Genomic DNA, 20710 nt, shown 5'->3' on the forward strand with positions numbered 1-20710 from the left:
ACCCTGAAAGAGCCTCCAATCATTGGGAAAGACAAGTAAGGAGAGGCTGCTAAAATCTCAGGGCTGGGACGAACTGGTGCCCGCTCGAGCAAATGGGTGAACAATGGGATGACAGTGATACAGTGAACATGGACAGCAGTATGATGCCTGGCAAGCACATAAACTAGCATATCAGTCCCAGTGAGCACTACAACAAGAATGCACACCAGTGCTTCAACTTAATAGTGCTACTCCCATCAAGCTTGTGAGCAAGCACTACGCAGTTGACCCCTGGTATGCATCGTGGTGAAGTGTGTGATGACCAGCTGTGTGACTACCAGCAAGCACCACAACCAAAGCTACAAGCACAACAATTAGGCATGAGTTCAACCCCCAGTCACTGCAATAATAGCAACGAGGAAAGGGAAAAGAAAAAAATTTTTAACAAAACAGCTGTTCAAAAGTAGAAAACCCGGTAGCAGTGTACAGTACAAATACTGAAAGTAGAATTAGGAAATCTGAGTTCCCTAGTTTTAGCTTTGGCATTCAACAAGTCTCTGTGCTCATTCTGAGTTTCAGTTTTCCTCACTTCTAGAAAGATGTTGGGACTCTAAAATGCCTTTCATGTATGTGCAGCCTGATAGTACAGCAGGCAGGATACTTGCCTTGTGCACCATCCATATGATCTCCTGCCCACACCAAGAGTGATCCCTGAGCACAGAGCCAGGAGCAAGCCCTGAACACAGCCATGTTTGTTCCAAAATCAAAACCAAAAAAATAAAAATCCTTCCACGTATGAATCTGGATGAGATTAAAAGATTATTCTGAACTAAAAAAGAATACTGGTCAGATGCTTTTTCTAAAAAGTTCACTGGGCTTGCTATGAGGGCAGGCTTAAGGGTTGGTTGGGAAAATTGGAGAATGGTGGAGGGAAGACGTAACGATGGTAGGATTGGTATTGAAATATTGAATGCCTTAGCAAATCATTATGAACAACTTTGTGTACCACAGTGTTTATATAATGTGTAAGGGGAAAATAAAATAAAATTTAAAAAATGATACTTATAAAAACTTCACTATCTCCTACACACACATCTTTCTCTCACTCACGCACTCTCTCTTTCTCTCCCTCTCTCTCTCTCTAATTCTACCTTCTTAAACCTTGTGTGGGTTGTTAACCCATGGGTCATGTAAATGAATGTAAGGGTCACAAGAATTTGGCAACAAAGGTCTCTGCACATACGATGATGAAAATTAATTTAAAATCAACGGTGAGGGGCAGAAGAGATAATACAGTGGGTGCAGCACTTGATTTGACGGGTGGCCTGGGTTTGATCCCTGGCATCCCATATGGTCTCCTCAGTAATTCCTGAATGCAATGCCAGGAGTAACCCCTGAGCATCACCAGGTGTGGCCCCCAAACCAAAAAGTAAGATAAAATAAACCGTGAAATGAATCCAAAATGAATTCTCAGGAGAAAAAGGGTCATGAGTGTAAAAAGAGTAAGGAATCCTATTCTACATAAACTTAGAACAGGAAAAAAAGGGAAACTTGGTAGGTTTATCTGGTTACACCCATCACAGTGCTCATGTCACTCCCATTCCTTTGTTTATCTGTAAACTCTTCTCTGCACCCTTCTTCCCAACCAGTTAATCACCTTTTCCCAAATCAGATTCTGTTAGCTTGTAAGATCAGATCCTTCTAAGGACTCTGAACTTGTATTATAAGTTAATGTCTTTTGCATAGTTTACCTTAAAGCAGTCTCCTTTCTGTATGGACACAGAAAGACAGTTAATGTTATGCTCTTATAACTTGGGAGTTGATTGACTCCGAACAATATCTGCTTTCTCGACTCAGTTGCCCTTAGTTCCTAGCACCCCAAAAGCAAGGTCCCGACGAAGGACGGAATGGACCCAGGGCAAGCTGTGAGCTACTCTGGCATCGAGATGGGCCAGGCCAAAGTGCCACAATACTCAATTATAAGTTGAGAGCATGGTCATGGACAAATGATGTTATGATCCAAAAGGACAAGACTAGGAGCCTGCTGGGGTTAGGAAGATTAACCTGGCCTGAGGACTGTGGTCTGGAATATATAATGAGATGTCCTCAGGAAGAACCAAACTTTAAGTTTGATATATCTCTTACTGTGCTCATACAGAATGACATTGCTAGAAATATTAGAAGTAGATTTACTGCAACTATTTAAGTGGATTACTATCTGAGGAAAGAAGAAAGTGACACACCCTTGTTTGGATCCCACCCTTGAGCAGATCTCCTAGTAATCTGGAGTAATCTCCTTAGATGAGATTTTGTTAATCTGGAGGAGTGGTCTTACCCCTCTTTGTTGATGTTCAACCCACCTTCTTGTCACCACCCTATGTGATTGCTATATAAACTAAGGCTGTAGGAGAAGACAAAGAAGCAAGGGAGAAGACACAGAAGCAAAGGGGAAGACACAGAAGCAGGGAAGACACAGAAGCAGGGAAGACACAGAAGCAGAGCACAAGGCGAAAGAGAATCAGGGAGTCACCGGAGGCAGAAGCAAGGGAAAGAAAGAGCACAAAGTGAGTGAGGGTCAGAGTCAGAATAAGAGTCAGAGTCAGAAGGGAGAGCAAGAAGGGCTGAGAGACAGAAGCAGAAGGGGAATGGAGATTGGAATAAACTGCAATTGATACTGACCAGGCTGGCCCTCGTTCCTTCCTTCCTTTGCTTGCCCATCACCATCAGCCTCCCCGGGGAGGGGGGAGTGGCATGAGACTACCAAATGTGGGCGGCGGGAGAGACAGCGTGCCGGTGCCCCTCAGTGAACACACAGCATATGACTAGCATGTGAAAGCTGGTGCGCACAATTCCTTGTACAGCACAGTCTCTTGGTACCACAGGCTACATGCAGTGCTGTCATCATTTCTGGTGACTCCAGAACCAAATCATCAGGCCTACACCGGGACTCCTCCCCAACACCACAGGGTGTAACCCCTATCAAAAAATAATGACATTTTACAAAAGGAAAAATGAAAAGAGGCATCTTGTCTTTTAAGGACATTGGAATGGCAACAGTATAAATATGGACTTGTCATAGAAGAGTGAGTCTAAAGGAAATGACATAAGTCAAGCTTTAGGTGCCTATCACTTAAATCTACAGTGTTTAAGAACACTGAAAATGACTTTCACGTACTTGTCAAGAGTCTACACATTTTATTTATAAAAATATATAGTAACTACCCATTTTAAGCATATTCACAGATAACTTTTTTGGGGCCACACCCAGCTATGCTCAGAGTATACTCCTAGTTCTGAGCTCAGAGACCACTCCTGGCAGTACTCAGAGGACTATACCTGGTGCCAGGAAATGAACTGGGGTTGGCCATGTATAAATCAAGTTTAACCCCATATTAGGTCTCTGGTCCTCAAGGAAATTTTTGACCAAAAAGGCAGTTTGAACATAAGAAATGTACATTTTTATCTTCAGACTAGGTTGATCTTATGGGAACAATAAAAATAAAGAACTGTGACTAATTGCAATGAACAATCTAATTCGCTGTCAGAAAGACAAATCTAATGACAAATTGATGACAAATGTACACCCTTGACATACCAAATTTGCCACTGAGTGCCACATTTAATAGAATGTCAATTCCTTCCGGAGCCAACCCATTCTTCTGAGCCATATTTTCCACAGATTTCAAGTGTTTTCCCAAAGTTCTGTCTCTCTTCCATTTATTCTCCATGAGGCCTAGAAAAGAAAAACAATTAAACAATGGGATTTTCAAAATTCATTCAATCTTCAGTATTCCAACTGCAAGTTGCCATACTTAAAACATTTTACATATTTTGCACACAAATATGTAAAAATGTCTTCCTAAAAGCCCTTCAATGTCTTCAGAATTCTAAAATATTTAATAGCACCTCAATCATGATTGAAAGTGAATCAATGCCTCAACATTTCTTCCCTAAACTAATTAAAAAGCATTTAACTTGAACCTCACATAAACTGTTTCAATATTAGGGTAATAGATCTTAGAGTCTGATTACAGAATGGTAGTTGCCATAAGAGAAAGGGAATAGAGGGAGTGGGTAAAACAGATAAAGGGAATTAACTGTGTGATAGTGGACAAAAGCTAGACTTTTGGTGGTCAAGACAATGCAATCTACATAGATAAGGGAGTATAAGACTGTGCAATTGCAACTGATACACTATAATTCAGTGTTTCTCAACCTTCTGACAATCTCTAGCTCACCTTCTTAGCATGTTGTGCCCCCCCACAATTTATGCAATTATCACCTGTTTCCCCCTTGGAACATCCTGGGGACCCACAAAGGGGCCCTATGCCTCCCCCTGTTAAGAAATCAAGGAAATTTTCATTTAAAAAATAGGAAAAAAAGTACTAGGGCCTTGAGTCCCAAACTTTACTACACGCTGGGATTACCAAAAGAGTCATTAAAAATCCAGATGCTCAAGTGGCAATAAAATCTGAACATCTAAGCGCTGATGCCAGGAATCATTTTTAAAAAATGCTCGGGTACCACCAATATGCAGTAGTTTGAAAAACACTCTGGTTTGTTATATACCTAATAGCTATCATGCTAATATGTAATAACTACTTAATAAACGCCTGTAAAATAGGAGCCAAGGAAATATTACTATAGTGCATACCTAGCATGCATCTGACCTGGGTTCGATTCCCGGCACCACATGGTCCCCCAAGCATCACTGAGTGCAGGTCCTGGGTGCACTGCTGAGTAGGGCCCTGGAGACCCCCAGCACCGCCAGGATGGTCCAGATATCCCACACACAACAGGGCTCTGAGCAGCAGCGTCTCCTCAAGCCCTTGCATTGAATCCTGGTCTGGCCGACCAAGAAATCACCAGCTGAGCCCCACACATCCTGAGCAACAGTAGGGAGCCCCCACCCAATGTTTATGAAACAAACGCGCAAATGAACAAAAATGTTTTCCTTTGGAAATATTAAGAACAACATCTAGGATGTTTACAGAAATAGTAGTTTCATAAAGATCATCATGTCTTACCTTCCTCAAAGAATTTCATTGCTATGTTAAAGTCCTCTTCTATTTGCTCCTCAGTGTGTTCATAATCATCAGAACTGTTTTGTCCATGTTCTTCTGAAATGTCCTTTGAGTCATTCCGGTCTTGTGTTACTTTAGAGGCTAAGAGATTATTCTGATAATGACCTTCTGAAGTTCTTTTTCGTGCCCCAGGGTTAATTTTCCTTTGTAATGACATGACTGCATATGTTCTACACAGAAACAAGTGCCAAAGTACCATTAATCAGCCAAATAGTATCTTTTCACTCCACAAAGACAGGAATCATACTTACCTATAATCCCAACACTGAGTAGTCACTATCTAGCATATAACGAACACTCAATTAAAAAGGGCCGGAGATATAAGATGCTTGATTTGCATGCAGCTGACCTCGGTTTGATCCCTGGTACCCCAGTGAACCCTGAGTACAGAGCCAGGAGTAAGCCCTGAGCACTGCCAGGTGTGGCCCCCCCAAAAAACAAACAAACAAAAAAACAGGAAACAAAACCTGTTGGGAAAAATTTGTCAGAATACCCTTTACCTGAACTGGAATTGAAAAAGTTATCCAAGATCACATTCACCAGCTGAACTATCTTTCTTGTGAGAATAAAAAACAGTAAAAGTAACATAGCAAATTTTCTTCAAGTGGCTACCATATGAACAATTCCAAAACCAAGTTGTGCTCATGAACTCCATATTAGTTTCTCCACTGCTATTTTTCTTTACAGCTCTTTCACTTTTTTACACCTTTATGCTGTTAGTACTAAGTTAAATCTGCATTGTTCAAAAGTGAGAAAGGTGGCCACACTATGAATTATCAGGACATAAACAACCCCTATTAATAAAATTGTATGTTCAGTAAGTAATTACTAGCGATCATCTATATGCCGAGCACAGTAGTAGTTACCAGGGATAAAATAACAGCAGCCAAGCCTTCTGCTCTCTTAAATCTTATAGGGATGGAATCTGGGAGTCAATAAAAACAAAAATTGGGGTTAAATCGGGGCTGGAGCAATAGCACAGCGGGTACGGCATTTGACTTGCTCGAGGCCGACCCAGGTTCGATTCCCAGCATCCCATAGGGTCCCCCGAGTACCACCAGGAGTAATTCCTGAGTGCATGAGCCAGGAGTAACCCCTGTGCATCGCCGGGTTGTGACCCAAAAACCAAAAACCAAAAAAGAAAACGGGAGGGGAGGTTAAATCAATGGTAAGGAGGGTAGGGTATTTGCCTTGCATGTGGCCCACCTGGATTCAATCCACAGCATTCCAGGTGCCCAGAGCCTGGCAGGAGTGATCCCTCAGCACAGAGCCGGAAGTAACCACTGAGCACTGCAAGGTGTAGCACAAAAACGAAGTCGATAATAAACAGTGGATTTAACACACACGAGATGTGATAGAAATGAGATGGGGGTGACAAGCTACACTGGCTTAAAAACCTCTCGGGGGACCTTTCAACTAAGACGTGTATGAATGCCAAGAAGGAATCCAGGACTTGAAGATCTGTGAAAGAATTGGTAATGGAGAGGGAAGAGCAAGACTCAGGGAGCAAAGGCAACATCACCATTGTGATGGAACAGTGGTATGGAAGAGGGAGAGGATAGTGGGAGATCTTATCAGACAGGAGACCTGGAACTAGATGCTTTGGAAACATGCAGAGCAGAGTAAGGTGAAATAGCATCATTTATGTTTCAAGGTCTTTTTTTGCTGTCGCGTGGGAAACGGAAACGGGCTCAGATAATGAAAATAGACCAGACAAAAATGTCATGCCGAAGTCTGAAAGTGAAATGATTACAGTCTAACCTTGAACTAAGGTACAACCGTAGAAACAGAAAATGACTGTTTTCATGACACACGTTTCGGAATTAAATTAAGTAGGGTCCTGGGGCTGGAGTGATAGCACAGCGGGTAGGGCGTTTGCCTTGCACGCGACCGACCCGGATTCGATTCCCAGGATCCCATATGGTCCCCCAGCACCACCAGGAGTAATTTCTGAGTGAATGAGCCATGAGTAACCCCTGTGCATCGCTGGGTGTGACCCAAAAAGAAAAAAAAAGTAGGGTCGTGATAAAAGAAGTGGCTGGAGGGAATTCTTTGCTTTCGGGGGTCCAGAATTTGATTTCTCCACTGGTGGTCTCCTCCGACAAGCACCTTAGGGGGTGACCCGCCCACATTAAAAAATAATGAAAGAAAAGAAAAGGAAAAAAAAACATGGGATGTAGGAAAAAGGCAACAGGAGGAACCGGCATGATTTTCACGTTTTTGGCTTTAAATGGGAGAAAACTAGCAGAATGGTCAGAGTGACTGTTGACTCAATCCCAACGCCCTGTAACGGCTGCAGTCAGACAGGGAAATCAACATATACGCCCGGGCCAGGGCGAAGTTACAAGTTTCAAGTAGTACTAAAGAGAAAGGCACTCCAGGGGCTTTGACGTCCATCCGACAGGACCACCCGTCACTTTCCAAGACACCCCCCCTTGCCCAGGAAGCCCCCACGAGCCGTGCAGGTTAGGCGGCTCCCCGGACCCGGGGGAGAACCCGACCCCAATCAGAACTTGACGACAGACCTGCTCGGAAATCCAGGTGATTCCGCTCGACCTTGGGGTCCCCCCCCGCACCCACCCTTTCGCGCGGTATTTGAGAGTACCTCACCGAAGGGGAAAAAAGGGGGTGGAGGGTTCGGTCCCGAAGTTTCCGAAGTCTGAAAGGCGCTTCCCGATTCAAATCCGCGGGCTCCGCCCCGCGCATGCGCGTCCGGGAGCCCCAGCCGTGGGCTTCGGCGAGCGCCGGGCTGTGCTGCCGCCTAATTGGCTGGGTTACACCTCCGGGCGCCGGGAGCGCGCGCGCGCAGTCGCCAAGCCCCGGCAGCCGCGGGCCGCCCCGCCCCGCCCCGCCCCGCCCCGCCCCGCCCCGTGGCCCATTGTTGTTGGAAGCTTCTGATTGGACAGGCTTCCTCGGGCTCGCCCCGGGCGCCGGCAGCGGGGCCGCTCGCGCGTGGGTGTTGGATGGCATCAGTTTCAGCGGTCCTGGGGCTCCCAGGGGCCCCACGTGTCAGGACTTGGTAGAAAAATGGGAAACTGCAAACTTCTCGAGGACAGCCGCCTCCCCCGAGCGCGGCCACCAGGCTGACGCAGTCTGAAGCTTTCACTTTCTCCCCGCGCCGATGGGGGGCGGCGGGGGGGGGGGCTCGGCCCTGTGGGAAGCGAGAATTGGCCCCTCAGAGCTTGCACTTTCCTAGAAACGCGTCCTCAAGAGAGATGCGATGGCTCGCAGGTAGCCGAGCCACCGGGATGTTTCGTTGCCTAACCAAATTTGGAGGGCTCCACGGACCTGCACTTGGTGGCTGGAACAGTGTTTCTCCAGGATGGAGGGAGCCCACGGGAAACATTGGTAGAGGAGGAGGTCGTAGCCCGCAGCGCAATAGGGGGAGGGGAGCTTTCTATTTGTTTGCTTAAACAAAGAAAGTAACATTTCCAGGGGGTGCGGAGGGATGATTTTTTTTTTTTTTTGAAAAGGCGAATGCTAAAACATCGGCCAGGGCTAAGCCTGAGATCTGAGCTTTACTTAGTTCCTAGTTTAATCAATTACTAGAATAGGAATCAGAGATACAAACTTGGCAGCTCTCGCTAGTTTTTGGAGGTCATACCTTTAAAATATCAAAATGGCAAAACTGTAAGTGAAAGCTTTGCAATATGAAGACAAAAAATGGACACTCTAAGCTTAAGTGGAGGCCATTGGGAAATATTCCAGCAGAATGCAATTGACTATATCCTATGTGATTTTTCGAATACTTTAACTTGATAATTGAGTGCTGCATACTTTCTATGATAACTGCTCTTTATTAAAATCGAAATTTTTTGTGCTTTTAATCATTTCATGAATTCAAATGTACATTGCAGAGGATTTTTAATCTTCATCTACCCTTCTTGATAAATGATGAGATGAATTAGTGGTGGAGTAACTTGCCTGATGTGACAAATTGTGTGACATGGAACTTGTACCACTTTGGAGATAGATCTATGTACTGAGAGAATTTTTCTTCTTTGCTTAACATGCCTGCATTGTTTTCTGAAGTCATTCTCCCACCTTCCTTTGGTATTACCTAATGAAGAGCTCCCAAACTCTGGAAATTGCATTGAGATCCTAATTCCATGGCTTTTTGTGTCATATGTGTTGGCATCCCAGAAATGTGAGCAAACTTTAGTACTACTAGAAATTAGTATCTTCATTACTACATTAAGTGATCATACCCCTGCCTTGTCTTTCTTCCCTTTTATCCACTCAAAAAGAGTCTGAATCCCTTGATATGCCCACTTGTTTCCAATTTTTACTATTTGCGCAGTTTCCTCCAAATTTCAAAAATCTTTATTTTGAAAGAATGACATAAATAACACAGCAAAGTATCAATTAATAACAATGAAGAAAATACAATAATTTGTATTCCCCACACACATTTAACCCCCCACCCCATCCCTGACACAATGTTAAAACCTAAAGCATATCTAACAAGAAGAAAAAGCAGTATGCAATGAAGAAAGCAATTTCCATACTGCTCAATTTAACTGACCCATTTCAAATGTCCTTCCCTCACTTAAACTCCATCCACAAGATAAAATTAAGTGTAGAGGAGACGACCCTGGGGGTAACTTCTTTCTTTGCTTAGATTAGTAAAGTTCAGTAACAATAAATTAGGACTAGTGAATCTGTTTGTGAAGGAAACACTGACTAGAACTCCTCTGCCAAATTTTAGATAATTTAAGAGAACTAGAGTTTAAGAGTCACAGATTTCTATCAGATTAATACCTGCTCCCTCAACCTTAACTGTGCAACAATTGCCAAATCTTAGTAGGTTGGGTTTGGACAAAGGCAAAGTGAAACTTCCAATTTCACCACTTGAAAAATTTTATCATCTATTGATTACACAAATCATCTAGTTGTTTTTTAATTCACTGTAAAATATTTAAAATTCAATTTTTAAATTTGTTAAAATTTGAGTCTGTTAAATTTGAGTCTAATCCATTTTATATGTAATTTAGGATATCAAACTGAGGGAACTGCTTTCTAAAGTGGATTGTTTTCGTTTTCAGCCTAATCTATTGGATGACTTCTTCACCCCACATGAATATATGACTTGCTTTATTCCATAAGAAAGAAGATTCTCATTACAGGAGGTTTATTTTTTTCTGTCTTTGCTAAGGAAGGGAAGGATAGCTATGCAGGATTAGTTCAAATCAGAACCTTTTGCTCCACGCATGCATGTGTGTTATGTGAACATGGGCACAAACACACATACAATAAATACATTTTCCCATGTGTAATCTCAGAATCACATCCTTGCTGGAGTCCAACTTACAAAAACACTTCAATATTTAGCCATATACATGTACATGCAGCAAGATGTGAGTTGCTCCAAAGTGATTAAAGTTGGTGCATGTGTAGGTGTAAGTGGGATGGTCATTTCAGAGTATAGGTATACACAAGCCAAAGTGCCATTAACTTGCAAATTACACTTTCCCTTTTCCCCCAAGATAAATACATCAAATGAAAAATACACACTGACATCTTCCTGGATATCATAGAGGCAACTGTCTAGAGGGTCCATTTTTCGCACTTCCTTTGCACTTCTGCATTACTATGACAACTTCATTTTGCCCTGGGGGGCCTTCTCATACAAGTCGGGCTGATCCTCAGCTTTGCCAGCTTTCCCCTGTGGGGGCTTCCTCTCCGAAGGTGGTTCTTCAGGTTTACGAGCAATCATCAGGCGACAGGTGAGCAGGATTCCGAACACCAGGGCATGGGCGTAGCGCTTGAAAGGATCACCGACCAGCTGATGGAAGAAGAGCATAGCCAACACCAGCAAGAGTAGGATGAAGTTGGCTACATCTTTGGGACGCCCAGGCACAAGGGTCATGACGATGCCACAGGCCACTTCAAGGGTACCGAAGGTTTTGCGAAGGACAATGGAGTTGATTCCCATCTTCCTTAGCACAGGAAGGGCTCTGACATAGCTCTTGTAAGCACGTTTCTAGAGTGAAATACCATAAGGAAATCATATAGTTAAGCACGGTTTTTGCATGCGAATGAACAAAGCAAAAGCAAGGTTCTGCTCTTTCCACTATTGTCTTATCAAACTAGGCAAGGATGTCCCAATTTTTTACCGTGTTCCCCAAGAACTACCAGGAGTCACTTCTGAACACAGAGCCAAGAGTAAGCCCTGAGTACTGCAATGCATTACCAAAAGCAATCAAAGAAACAAAAATGAACAAGGCAGCAAATCAACTTGACTTCTCTGAAACATCTGGTACTTAGAATAGTGTTTATATGCTCTCTGTAAGTTTAGAACACATATTAGGTCATTTCTATGACTGCTGGAGAAATGAATGCACCTCTATTTCATAGATTAACAGGAGATAATTCTCTTTTAGAGCATTTTAAAAAACAACAAGCAATTAAAAGAACAGTTAAGAGACTGATGTTTTTTGAAAAACTATGTAAGAGTTTGGATCCAAACAGACTTGACTTCAATTTCCATCTCTGACACTTTCTATCTAGGCACTTATGGGCAAATTATTTGATGTCTCTTTCCCTCATTTTCCTGAGCAGAAGAGAGACTAAGATGAATTGAGTGGGGGGGCTGGAGCAATAGCACAGCAGGTAGGGCGTTTGCCTTGCAAGCCACCGACCGGAGTTCAATTTCCAGCATCCCGTATGGTGCCCTGAGCACCGCCAGGAGTAATTCCTGAGTGCAGAGCCAGGAGCAACCCCTGTGCACCGCTGGGTGTGACCCAAAAAGCAAAAAAAAAAAAAAGATGAATTGAGTGGTGCTATTCACCTTGGGCACAAAGTTTAAGTAGTGGTTCACTTTTGGTGGGCATTTTTTTGGCAGGGGTGGGGGGTGGGGTGAGGAGTGGGCTATAGCTTGATGTGTTCAGAGGCTATTCATGGTCTGGTGTTGGATGGTTACTTGGTTGCTTATAGCAGTGCTTGGGGAACCATGAGGGGCTGATGATCAAACCTGTGCTTCCTGTGTGCAGATTTTCATATGAAATTACTCCAATCTGTTGAGCAATCTATTTAGCCCAAGGGTGCAAAATTTTAAAGGGCATCCAAAACATGCATTGGTCAAGGACTATAATATCTGTGACCAATACAATACCAAAAATTTAAGTAAAGGCTGTGTCTGACTCTGCATGTGCATGACTCTGCCTTAGTCACCTATTCCTCATCCTTGCCCCATTAAATCCTGCCTTTATTAAAAATTACTTCACCCTAGTCATTGCCCTGATCCTAAGTACATAAGAAAATATTAAGTATTTGCTGTTCTTCCTCTCCTGTTCTATCTTGTGTTATTCGGAGATTTTTCAAGAGAAAATTAAGGGAGAGGTTAGACAGTACACAGAGTAAAATCCTGGACTATCCTGAACAGATCCACCTGGAACAGAACATATCCATGGGTCAGGGCACCCTTGGTGGTTGGGGATAATCCTGCCTGTTTCGCCTCACATTAATTTAGGTGCCACATATGCTGTCTCCCTCTGTACTCTGAAGAAGGTAGCAGGGCGACAGTAGTAAAATAAAATCTAGATCCAAAAGGATTCTTTAACCTTTTGAGGTAAAGATTCTCTAATTAGTAACACAAAGTCTCCCAAGAGGCTTTAAGTATTGAGTATCCTATGAATTAAGAATCACAAAGTTATATACAAAAGGCCAATATGTGTATGAAGGTGTTTATCATCACTGAGCAACAGGGAATTGCTAATATAAAGGACAATGCATTATCCCCTCACATCAGTGGAAACGGCATTCTTTGAAAAATAAAAACAAACTGTAAACAACCAGTGTTGGCAGGGATGTGCTGAAAAGGGTACCCTCATTTATTGTTGGTGGGACTGTCCTCTGGTTCAGCTTCTGTGGAAAGCAGTACTGAGATTGCTCAACAAATTAACAACAGAGCGTCCATGTGTCCAGAAATTCCACTCCTTGTTACCTATCCAAACAACAGAAAACATTAACTCTAAAATATATGTGCACACCTATGTTCATTGTATCACTAGTTACAATAGCCAATATGTAGAAGCAAGTCAAATGCCCAATGGCAGATTAGAGGGTAAATAAGTTGTATATACAGTGGAATGTTGTATACACAATGAAGTACCATTCAGCTGCAAGAAAAAACAAAATCTTGTCACTTGCTGTAATGTGAACAGAACTAGGGGGTATCTTGTTCAATAAAAATAAGTCAAATTATATGGTGTGTAAAGAAAAATGGCAAGAAAATTAATGGAAAGTATTCAATAATGACAAATCCTTGGACTTTGACTACAGAACTGAGGTTAACAGGCAGTGAGAGGAAAAAACACGTGGGATAGATTGAAGTGCCTTAAGGACAGTATTGTCAGGTCTTTAGCATTTCAGTGGTGGTGGAGATATAATAGGTTTGTACAACAAAAACATAAATAGTAACACTATCAGAAACATATGACCTCAATTAAAATTAAAAAATTGTGAATCTTCTTTTTCTCTCCATTTGGTATAATTTCATATTACTTTTTGTCTGTTTGTTTTAGGGCCACACCTGGCAGTGCTGGGGATCAAACTCAATGGTCTGAGTGCAAGGCAAGTGCTCTACCTTCTGGGCTATGTCTTCAGCCCCACACTATGTTTTCATTGTTAATCTAACCTCTTAACCTGCAAATGTAAATAATGTTGTATTGCTGTTCCCTCTTCCTTTTCTCAAGAGAAAATTGGATTATGAATTCAACTTTTCATCAAATCCTTAGTTCAAAGCTGTGTAGGGACAAACAGCATTCTTTTCCTTAGGACCCAAGACAGGTCATGTTTCATTTGTTAGAGATGGAGTTAAGCTTGGATGAAGTTTGTCATTATAGGATGCCTTTTATTCTTTTCCCTATAGAATAAGTCAAGACATCAAAAAAATTTTTAAATCCTGCTATTGCCACTACATTAATGCTTGGCCTCGATTTTAAAAACATTGAGTCTATGGTGACTAGATCTCTAAAGACTAATTGTGCTGATAGTAATAATAAGGAGAGTTGACTGACTCACGCTCAAAAAAGGCACTTATATTTCATGTTGATGCTTCTTTTCCATTTCGGTGACCCAGGCACTGTAACCATAATTTCCACCCAGGGATGAAAGCACCGAAGAGAAGGGCTATTCAAATATTTAAAATACCTTTAGCAGAGTCAATTATCCAGCAATATTCTTAAGCTGTATTTCTATTCTGTGTGTGTATGGCTGGAGGAGGGGGGTGCACATCTGAACATCTGTGACCATGCCTAGCTCTGTCTTCCCACAGGCAAAGTCTGTGTTCAGCCCTTTGGGTATCCCTCTAGCCCCTAGGCTGTGGTTCTAAAGCAAAATTTCAATTTTAGCTTTGCCTCTAAATTGCGTGGGGAAAATGACTAAGCATTTTATTGTACCTCAGTTTCCTCTTTGGTAAACTAAATGAGCTCTTTGAATATTTAGTCAAAGAATCATAGCATCAAATACATGTTATCATTAATACACCACAAACTTACAAGTTCAATAGCAAGCCTCGATAACTGTTCTAATGGTAGTAACAAAGATTCAAATAGGTCCTGTCTTATGGTATAAGGAGATATGATTCAGAAATGAGTCAAAAGCATAGGGAGTTTTCTTTAGTCATATAAATTTTTATTTCTTGCCACTTCTTTCTTCACAACACCTCAGGGTCCATGATCTCACAGAATATGATTTTAAACTTAAACAGTTCAAGACTGTCTAATAATTCTAATTTCATTACAATAAATAACTGACCTAAACCAGGTAAAAGGACAATCTGGAAATGAATGGAAAGTAGTTTGTTTTATGTATGAACTCTGTATTTATGCCAATTTGTTCCAAAATTATTTGGCTAATATATAATTTCATTTATATAAAATACAAAACCAGGAAATGCTTACTTACATTGTGAGAAGTCAAGGAAAAAATATGCTTGGGGTGCCAGAGTGATAGTACAGGGGGTACAAGGTGACAGTACCATGATAGTACAAGGGTGCTTGCCTTGCACATGGCTAAATGGAGTTCCATCCCTGGCATCACATATGGTATCCCAAACCCTGTCAGGAGTGGTCCTGAAAGCAGAGCTTGGAGTAAATCCTGAGCACCTTAGTGTGGGGGAAACAACAACAAAATAAGAATTATGTTTGGGTAGATAGTAATTTGAAGAATTCATGAGGAGAGTTTGTGGAATGATGACCATGTTCTGTTTTATAAAACATGGGTGCTGATTTCACAATAGTGTCCTAAAAATTCCCTATGTATATGGTATATGTTTTAGTGTGCATGATATAGTTCTGACTGTTCAATAAATGGGTAGAGAAAGAATTACATGAAAGCAGAAGAGGCACCAATAAAAAATATTTTGGCTGAAAGTCTCACCTGGTTGTTGTCTTAGTTGATAAAGCATACATAATTGTTGCAAAATTTACTAAATCATGTATGATTTTCTTAATCTTGTATATGAAAAACCACATATCAGTCATAGATCATTTCTTGAGTAAAAAACCACAATCAGATATTCATTGTCAAATACCCATGTGAATAAACACCCTTTAAGCATTTCTTCATTCCACTGCTTACCTAAAGAGGGAGCTGGCAAATTTGGTTCCTCTTACCAAATTGGACACCTATACCATTATTACACTGATTTCTGTCAATCAAATATCCCTCTGAAACAAACACAACTGTTGACCACTGAGAAATTACAAGCTTCCTGGTATAAGCTCCAATACATGTTAACTTGAGATGACTAGCTGTGTGAGCTAACCAATTTTGCTTCGGGATCAGTTTCCTTTTTGGGATAATTCAGTTTCCTCTCTGCAGACACCTCAGGGGCAGTCTAAACATCAATGAACTACTTAACATGTGCTGGTAAGTAATTAATAGCAGTGATTTTGAAACATTAAAATGACCTGTGGACAGTGAATAAATTACCCAATATCTGGAGTGCTTTCTGAGGGTTACACAAAAAAGGAGGCTATTTAGATAAATAAATCAGTCAAATTGATATTTTCTATAAAGTGAAGCAAAGAAATACCTTCCCTATCATATGCAGGGCCAAAATTCCTTGGTTGGCTATTATTATGAATTGCCTATGTGTTGCTTGTGCTTACAGACTGGAGTCACTGCTTACAAGTACTGGATACCAAAAGTATGCAAATCAACCATACATATGTTCCCTGTCACTGCATAAGAAACTGCTGAACAGCATATATTAGTGTTGTTCCCAAATTTCAAGTGAGTTAATGAATACATTTAGGCAAGAGAATGGGACATCATGTTAAGTTCACATGGGGTTCTAGAGTACTCTATAACAACACTGTCACCAAAATTCTGCTTCTGCATGGGATCCACTGGGCATTACCCAGCACAAGTGTAGAGGTTTTGGTCTCTTCATCAGGGCACATGAAAATAGCACTGTGCTGCTGAAATGCCTGATTTCAATGCCTTCAAATTATCATTCAAATTAGTCATAGAATCATTGTGTAAAACAGAATCAATTGTCATCACCTCACTGACAGTATGCAAACATTGTTCCTACAACTTTTATATGTTAATATTTACAACAACCTCTAAGGCAGGTGTTGTTATCCACACTTTACAGATGGAAAAAACTGAGACACTGAAAATGGCAAACTCAAACCCAAATCGACACATGACTCAAAGCTTGTAGTCTTTTTGTTAACCTTTCCTGGATCCTTCAGTAGAGAGAAGAAAGAATTTCATAATTATTTGTTTGCTTTTTTAGTAGAAACCATAGGGATTTCCCATGGAAGGGAAAATTCCTGTGTATAAAATTATTGGTTTTTAGAAAAAAAATTGATAGAAAAGTAAAAAAGAAATCTTAGTTTGAAATATTTGTTTCAAAGTAAAATGAAATCTCACAAACTGTAAAGGAGCAGTTTAACTTATACAAGTTAGAGAGCACAAGAATGTACTAGATTTTATCACGATTCAGTTGTTCTGACACCATCCCCAAAGCAATTGTAATCATATTATCTCCTCTACTAAAAGTATTGAGTCACGGACTTGGTTTTTTTTTTTTAATCTCTGTTCCAACAATAACTCATTCTACAATTTTGGTTAAGGCTTTATTAAACTTGCACTGCTTCAGTTTGTCCATTGCAAAATAAGAACAAAACTAAAATAAATCAACTTCACAGATGCTTTAAAGAACAAATTATCTTAAAACAATGATAACAACAGCACTTTGAGATCATATAAGGAAAACTCTGTAGTCAATACATGACAAACACTTTCAATGCAAAGAAATCGCTTCTAAATGGGAAAAAAAATCTCAGATAATTTGTCATCCCAACTGAGCTAGGGGTCCTGAAAGCCAGTAATCCCCTTCTGAGACACAAGAAATGGCTGCTTAACTGTATAAGCATGAGCTCATCAGAAAAATCTGAAGAGTGGTAACCAGACAAGACAATTCTATAATGACTCATTCATTCACCCATCCATTATTTGTACTACAATTAAATTCTCCCAATTTTCCAGGAGTTTAAAAATTAAGCTGGACCAGCTTAGGCCCTAGGCAGTGGTCCCTGCCAGATCTCCAGCCTTATTCCAGTGCTGAATAGAGAAGGAGACCTAGGAAAAGGGCAGTCTGAAATTCTGAAGCTACATACTACTGCGTAGTCTGCCTCCCAGCTAGATAAGAGTTCTTCCATTTCTTCTTGCTGTCCCTGAGCACAGAAGCATAAAACTGTGCTATACACGCAAACACACACACACACACACACACACACACACACATACACACACAGTAGGGACCAGGCTGCTATCCAGATTTCACTATTTAAATATGTTCCTTTGTATGACATGAAATATTCCTATTTGTTTCATCTGTCTTTAACCAGACTGCAGTAGACAGTTTATTCCCTAGGAAGAAGCCTACTATAATCCCACTTTGGCTAGTCCTTCCTATGTGCTGCGACCAAGCTGGTAGGAAGCTTCCCGGTGACTCCATCTTAGTTGGATTGCCTGCAGAGTCTAACACTACTTAGGGTGTAGCTTGGGGGCTTCTAATGCAACTGCGCAGGGTCTAGGGGTGGGGAACATGTTGGAAAAGGGTACTATGTTCTTAAGGAAAGGGAAAGCTAAAAATTTAATATGTATGCATGCACGAATTTTTGTATGCAAAAATAAAAGCAAGAATGCATTCATTAATTTATAATCTAACACAAAACTGCTGTCACCAAGACAAAAATGTGGTAGGATTTTCCCTCCATCTAGTTCCTCTGCCTCCAACCTTTTCAAACCCTTTGGTGGTTTCTGTTGCCCCACCTCCACTCCCATCCCTAAAGCAAGCCTGCCTCGTATACTCATTTTGACCTGATTTTGATTCTATCTGATCATATAGGCTGGGAAGAGGAATGGGACGAGGAGAAACATGTTAGAATTTATCACTGAGCCTGGTACTTGAAGCCCAGCCACCCTTCTCCACCCCAGGCTTATTCTGTGATGTGAGAGACATGGGAAGCTCAAACCCAAAAACAGTAATCAGAGCTTCCTACAAACATTTTTCCGAGCAACTACAATTTGCCATCTCCGTCCATTTACAACTCAGTTTGAGGTACTCGGGAAGGGTCTGCAGTGCCTTCAGGAGAGCTATCGATTTCTTGTCAACGTGTATAAATTAATTTCTCCTTGCCTCAGCCCTACTTGGAGTCTCTCTGGTCTCTTTCCTCTTTCCCTTCTTCCTATTTCCCTAAGCTCCTTTCCTTCTTGACCTTGAAAGCCCAGTAATGTGTTAGCTCCCATAACTAGCGTCTGGCGAAGGTGGTGAGAAGTAGGTTCCTGTTCATCTGGGGGGGGGGAGGGTGTGAAAAGGTAAAGAGAGGAGAGGAGACAAGGGACAGAAAGTGCTAGAAACATCCAGACATCTAGTACTCTACAGCATAAGAGCAAGTCCTCTTCACATCCCTGGGAAGAGCAGCCCAGCCCCCAGGTTGCAGAGAGATTTTGGCCAGTCACCTTCATTGATTCCAATTCTGCAGAGGGAAAAAACCTGCAGAGGGCTTGGCCCTAGCATCAACAGGAGGGAAGGTGGGGATCACAATTTCTTGAGAGAGAAAAGGGAGACCTTGCAGTTCCGGCAGATTAGCCTACAAAATAACCAAAACAAAACAAAACAAAACCTCCAGTTCTCCTTTAGGAGGAGAGAGCAGGCATGAGGTGACCTTTCTTCGGGCCAGTACTGCTTTGTCCCAAGGAGACTGAGCAAGCCTCAGTCTTCTAGGGGGGAAGCTGTGAGTCTCTACCTGAGACCAGGGATATTTTCCCCAGCCTTTGAAACTGCTCATGTTAGACGTCCGACCTCCCTCAGCTCTTTTCGTCTTTGTTCTCCCCAAAATAAACTCTCCAGTTTGCTCAACTCTAAGCTCCCAGGGAAGCAATCAGACTTTCGGACTGCTTGCCCAGACTTTCCCTGTGCTCAGAAGCGGAAAGGATTCCTGCCAATGACAGGTGCCGCGCAGGTATTCTGGGTTACCTGGCGGGTGACCGTGGGGGTACTCACCGGTAACCCCTCCCCCAACTGGCTTTCTGCGCTCCCAAACAGTTGTCCCCCCGGGCATAAACCACAAACAAAATTCTTCTTGCCCAGCTGCTCCTTCCGAGCGGCAAAGTTGTTGGTGCGAAGGGGAAGTCCGGGTGGGGTAAGGGTTAAAGGTACGGGACTGTGGACTGAGAGGAAAGAAGGGGAGAGGTAGGTACTTGCAGTCCCTTGCGGGATGCGCTCCGATCACTCGACGGATTCACTTACCATCTCAGTGTAGGCATCCTTGCTGAGTCTGGGGGTCAACTTGATAGTTCCCATGAAAACAAAGAAGAGTCCCAGGGCCACAGAGAGGACCACCACAGTTACGGTTCTGGGGGATGCCATGGGTCACCAAGGCAGGTCCCAACTAATCCTTCTGCTTTGCGCACTCTGTCTGAGACGCAAGCAAATAGTGCAGAAGAAGAAAGAGGGATGAGAGAGGGGAGAAGGACGCTGCGGAGGCAGCCAGCAGCTAGAATGACAAAGGGAGAGGAGGGAGCTAGAGAGAAAAAATTGAGAGATCGAGATTCAACCTCTCTCACTACAACAATCGCTGGGTCCTAATGCCCTACCCTTGCTCCTCACTGGCCCCAAACCCAGGGTCTAAGTTAAATGAGCTGGAGAAGTAGTTTTAATTGTAGGACAGTGAGAGAATGTAGATGGTGTTTAGAATTCTGTCTCTGAGCATCTCTGGAGCAAGACATGAGGGAAGACCGTTTTTTTTTTCAGTAATTCTTAGCAGGTGCACTTTCCATCTCCAAAATCCTATAGTTTAATATGCACTCCCTCCTTCCCCGCTTCTGTCTTTCCTCTTTTCTTTCCCTCCATCAAAATCTTTGTCCTGTAGAGTTGCTGGTTTAAGTAGTTGGTTACATTCAAGGAAAAACTGAAACTTTGTGGGCAATTGAGATAGTACACTGCATTGCAAACTATAATGTCTAAAAAGAGAGGAGGAGGAGGATGAGGAGCAGGGGGAGGAAGAGAAGGAAGAGATGAAGGAGCTTGAGGACGAAGAGAGAGAGGAAGAAGAGGAGGAGGAGGAAGAGGAAGAGGAGGAAGAAGAGAAAGAGAGGAAGAAGAAGAGGAAGAAGAGGAG

The 20710-nt window shown here is 42.2% G+C and overlaps 2 protein-coding genes across 2 annotated transcripts in view; both read right to left on the reverse strand.

Annotated features, from left to right (window-relative positions):
* Positions 1-5220, reverse strand: part of CENPI (centromere protein I) — a 91172-nt gene extending 85952 nt beyond the window's left edge. Inside the window, exons 1-2 of the mRNA XM_004611687.1 lie at positions 5007-5220; positions 3575-3712 (exon numbers count right to left, since the gene is read on the reverse strand). Coding sequence (XP_004611744.1) covers positions 3575-3712; positions 5007-5220 — 352 coding nt within the window. The remainder of the gene's footprint in view (positions 1-3574; positions 3713-5006) is intronic.
* Positions 5221-9363: 4143 nt separating this feature from the next.
* TMEM35A (transmembrane protein 35A) lies at positions 9364-20120 on the reverse strand. Its single transcript, XM_004611656.2, has 2 exons — positions 19840-20120; positions 9364-11046 (listed from the first exon to the last, which is right to left on the reverse strand). The coding sequence occupies exons 1-2, from the start codon at positions 19957-19959 to the stop codon at positions 10654-10656; spliced, it is 513 nt and encodes a 170-aa protein (XP_004611713.1). The 5' UTR covers positions 19960-20120; the 3' UTR covers positions 9364-10653.
* Positions 20121-20710: the final 590 nt, after the last annotated feature.

Source organism: Sorex araneus, chromosome X, assembly GCF_027595985.1.
Source record: "Sorex araneus isolate mSorAra2 chromosome X, mSorAra2.pri, whole genome shotgun sequence".
NCBI lineage: Eukaryota > Metazoa > Chordata > Mammalia > Eulipotyphla > Soricidae > Sorex > Sorex araneus.

Excerpts from the sequence above, each read along its gene's own strand:
- TMEM35A (XM_004611656.2), bottom strand. The coding sequence starts at position 19,959 with ATGGCATCCCCCAGAACCGTAACTGTGGTGGTCCTCTCTGTGGCCCTG. Across the intron at positions 11,047-19,839 it reads AGGATGCCTACACTGAGATG|AAACGTGCTTACAAGAGCTA; the intron begins GTAAGTGAATCC and ends ATTTCACTCTAG.